The following is a 3433-nucleotide window of genomic DNA, read 5'->3' as shown; positions in this document are numbered from 1 at the left end:
TTATCGTATAAGATGGAAAGAAAATATTGAAAACAAGTCTTGGGACGACATTAATACGTGCACAATTGTGTCATATGCTTGATGGTGCAGCCCTTAGGCTTTGATGCTTGAAGAGTGTACGTAGAAATAGGAATACCTAATGCCGTCGATCACGTTCATGTTGGAAGAAACGCGTGAATAGGGAACAGACGATGGGCACCCCAATCAAAACAGCGCTAAAAGCGCTTTTATGGGCGATTTTTTTTCAGGGGCGAAACACATAAGGCCGAGGCTTGTCCGTCCGGCGTCCGGCGTCCGCGCTCACGGCACAGCACCGTGTAAATCGATACTTCTGTGAACAAAAGGGTCACAAAAGATTAACAAGAACAAAATAAATGGTTCACAAAAGGTTAGACAGAGAGGAGAGAGAGAGAGAGAGAGAGAGAGAGAGAGAGAGAGAGAGAGAGAGAGAGAGAGAGAGAGAGAGAGAGAGAGAGAGAGAGAGAGAGAGAGAAAGAGAGAGAGAAACGCAAAGCACCGTGCAAATAGAAACATCTGTGAACAAAAGGTTCACAAAAGGTTGGAGAGGGAGACAGAGTGCGCCTGGAGAGCCGTGCTGCGCATGCGCGAGGAGCATTGGATTGTGTTGGATTTGATTGAATTGGATTTGGATTGGGTTGGATAGGATTGGATGAACTTGAATTGGATTGGTTTGGATTGGAAATCGTTTTAGCAGCAGTAAGCACTCGCACGGGTGATTTACGGTAAGAACGACCCCCCAGTGCTTCGCCCACTCGTCATGATTCACTTCGTAAAGATGCGTGAATTTTTTATTTTTTTTTTTTGACAAACTAATCTCTGAAGATTAGCACACACTACCTAGTTTAACGCCATGTGTTGAACGCTAGATCCTCATTTGCAGCAACAAGCGAGAATAAAGTAAAATTAACTCTTCAAACTGCGCCGGAGCCCGTCGAAGCGCAGGGGCGCCAGCGAAGGCTGCGGCGAGAAGCGCGTTCTAAAAAATCACCAATGGCGAAATGGCCGCGCCCAGTGCCGGGTCGTATACGTTCTATAGCGGTCCTGGAATAACAAAGGAAAGCAAAGTTGAGAGTCATTATGCTTAATTTATTCTGAGGCTCCAGATGCTTGAGCTTTGAAAGTTTTAATATACCAAGTTCGCGAAACGCTTACACGTACGCAGCGTCCTCCACGTATATATCAGCAGAGTACTTCAATCTCTTTCCTTTCCAGGTACCTAGGTCCCTGATTGCTGCATCTCGCTAGTACATAGCTGTAGCGTCCTTCGAAAGGAAAATTTGACATGTTCCTGAATAGCAGCTACACCGCTAAAAAACTGTACAGATCTTCCTTGAAGTTTGCAGTCGAAAAAAATTTGTCCTAGTCTGCGGCTACAAGGGTAAGCTAGCTGCACGACTTTCTTTTGTAGCTAAATGGCTGCATCTCAGGGAGACGTCAGATGTTCCCTTCGCGTAATCCTACTCTATATTTGGGTTTCCCATAAAATAGTCGTCTAACACATGTGTTTGCCTCGTATAAAATCTACTACTTGTATGCTGTCGCCACGTTTGCGTCTTCGATGTCCTGAGAGCTCTTCCTCTTTTCCATGCGTTAATGTTGCGCTCTCCCCTCTGCCGCCCTCTCTCTCCGTCGTCTTCAGATTCTTCGTGAGATGGCTGGCGCCGGCGACGCTCCTTCCCCACCCGCCAAGACCGAGGCCAAGAACGGCAGTTTCATCACCAGCATCCTCAACTTCTTCATAGTGGTCACTTGCCTGACGATAATAGGGACCCTCCTATTTTTGCTCATCTACGGAGAGCGCGCCGAGTTGCTCTACCGCGAGTCAATGAAGCAGCGGCTCTGCGAGGCCGCTGACTGCGCCCAGGTGGCGCGGATCATGCGCCTCGGGCCCGTGACGGGCAGCTTGCCGTGCAAGGACTTCTACTCGTACGTCTGCACCCCGTGGGCGGAGGCCAACGCCAAGGGCGTCGACGCATCCTGGCTCAGCAGCCAGAGCTACGTGGAGAAGCTGCAGGCAGACATGAGGCTCCGAGCGCCAAACGTCACGCACCAGACAGTGCTCGACATGGTGCTCATCACTTACCAGTCCTGCCTCAATTCAGTCAAGGAGCCCCTCGGCCCGGAGATGAAAAAGGTCTTTGACAAATTTCACATCGGAAATTGGCCGAACTTCGCCTACACAGACGTCGAGTCGTACAACGTTTTCAACGAGATCATGAACCTGGACATGATAGGGGGCATGCAGGTGGTATTCATCTTCGAGAACGCCATGGTCGGCGAAAGCGTACTCCGGCGAAGACGGTCGATCCAAGCATCGCCCTTTATCTGCCCTTACGCACCTGGCTCTGATAATGACGTTAAGCATTCATACGAGGCGTACGTACAAAAAGCGCTCGAGCTATTCGACTATAAAGACAACGCCGCTGCTAAAGAAGTTGCCGGTATCCACTTAAAGCTCTGTGATGCCTCGAAAGCGGATGGAGACACGTACACGCTTCATGCTTTTGACGAGATCGTGAGCAGCACGAGGGACCTGGGCGTGTCAGAGAGTGACTGGAAAAATTCCCTCGAAGCGATGGGTACGATAACTCCTGGAACGCAGTTTCACACTAAATTGTCCTACATTAAGGAAGCTCTCATGCACCTCATAAAAGCTGAGGCTCCAGAGAAGGTAATGAGGTTCGTTGGGTTTTCAATACTTGCACAAATTGCTGCCGCACAGGAAGACTTCCTGAAGCTAAGAAACGAATACTTCTACTTGGATCATCCCGTGGCGCGCATCCCAGTTCAAGTGGACAGCTGTCTGGCGTTCATCATCACACATTTCATGGAAGCCTGGAACGTATACGTTCTATCATCGGCCAACACCAAAAAGGAAGTCAGCAAGGACGTGAGCAACCTCGTGGCGTCCATAAAGTCGTCCATGCTCCAAAGGGTGCGAAACACGCCCTGGATGGACGAGCTGTCGAAGTCTAGGACGTTCGAGAAGTTAGCCCGAACAACGGTTGTCCCACCGGTCGTTGGCGCCTACCTAAGGACTTTCAACCTCACGGATAAGTACGCAACGTTGGACGCTCTGTCACCGGTCGACTACTACGGCAACCAGCTCAAGATCCGCGCCAACAACGCCGGTTACAACATACGCGGCACCAAGCGAAATCTGGGCGAGCGCAACCAAGCCATAGCGGGAGGCGACGCTCGCCCCTCCCTGAACATGGTGCACGTCTACGCCGGCTTGCTGCAGTTGCCCTTCTACTCTCCTGATGTTCCGCTGGCGATCAAGTACGGTGGCATAGGAACACTCACCGGTCGGCAGCTGGCCTTTCTCCTCACCGGGAAAAGCGTCAAGAAGGATGCGACTGGCTCGGCTAAGAGCTGGTGGTCTGGCCAGGTGTACCAAGAGTACAAGAGG

The 3433-nt window shown here is 50.7% G+C and overlaps 1 protein-coding gene across 1 annotated transcript in view; it reads left to right on the top strand.

The window, feature by feature from the left end:
• Positions 1-1672: 1672 nt before the first annotated feature.
• LOC144170960 (membrane metallo-endopeptidase-like 1) overlaps positions 1673-3433 on the top strand; it is a 2133-nt gene continuing 372 nt past the window's right edge. The window contains exon 1 of the mRNA XM_077700949.1: positions 1673-3433. This exon is cut by the window's right edge and continues 372 nt beyond it. Coding sequence (XP_077557075.1) covers positions 1673-3433 — 1761 coding nt within the window.

This window comes from Haemaphysalis longicornis, unplaced genomic scaffold (genome assembly GCF_048455015.1).
Source record: "Haemaphysalis longicornis isolate Haplotype H1 unplaced genomic scaffold, Haemaphysalis longicornis Haplotype H1 scaffold_2, whole genome shotgun sequence".
Taxonomy (NCBI): Eukaryota; Metazoa; Arthropoda; class Arachnida; order Ixodida; family Ixodidae; genus Haemaphysalis; species Haemaphysalis longicornis.
This window is presented reverse-complemented; position numbering and strand designations above follow the sequence as displayed.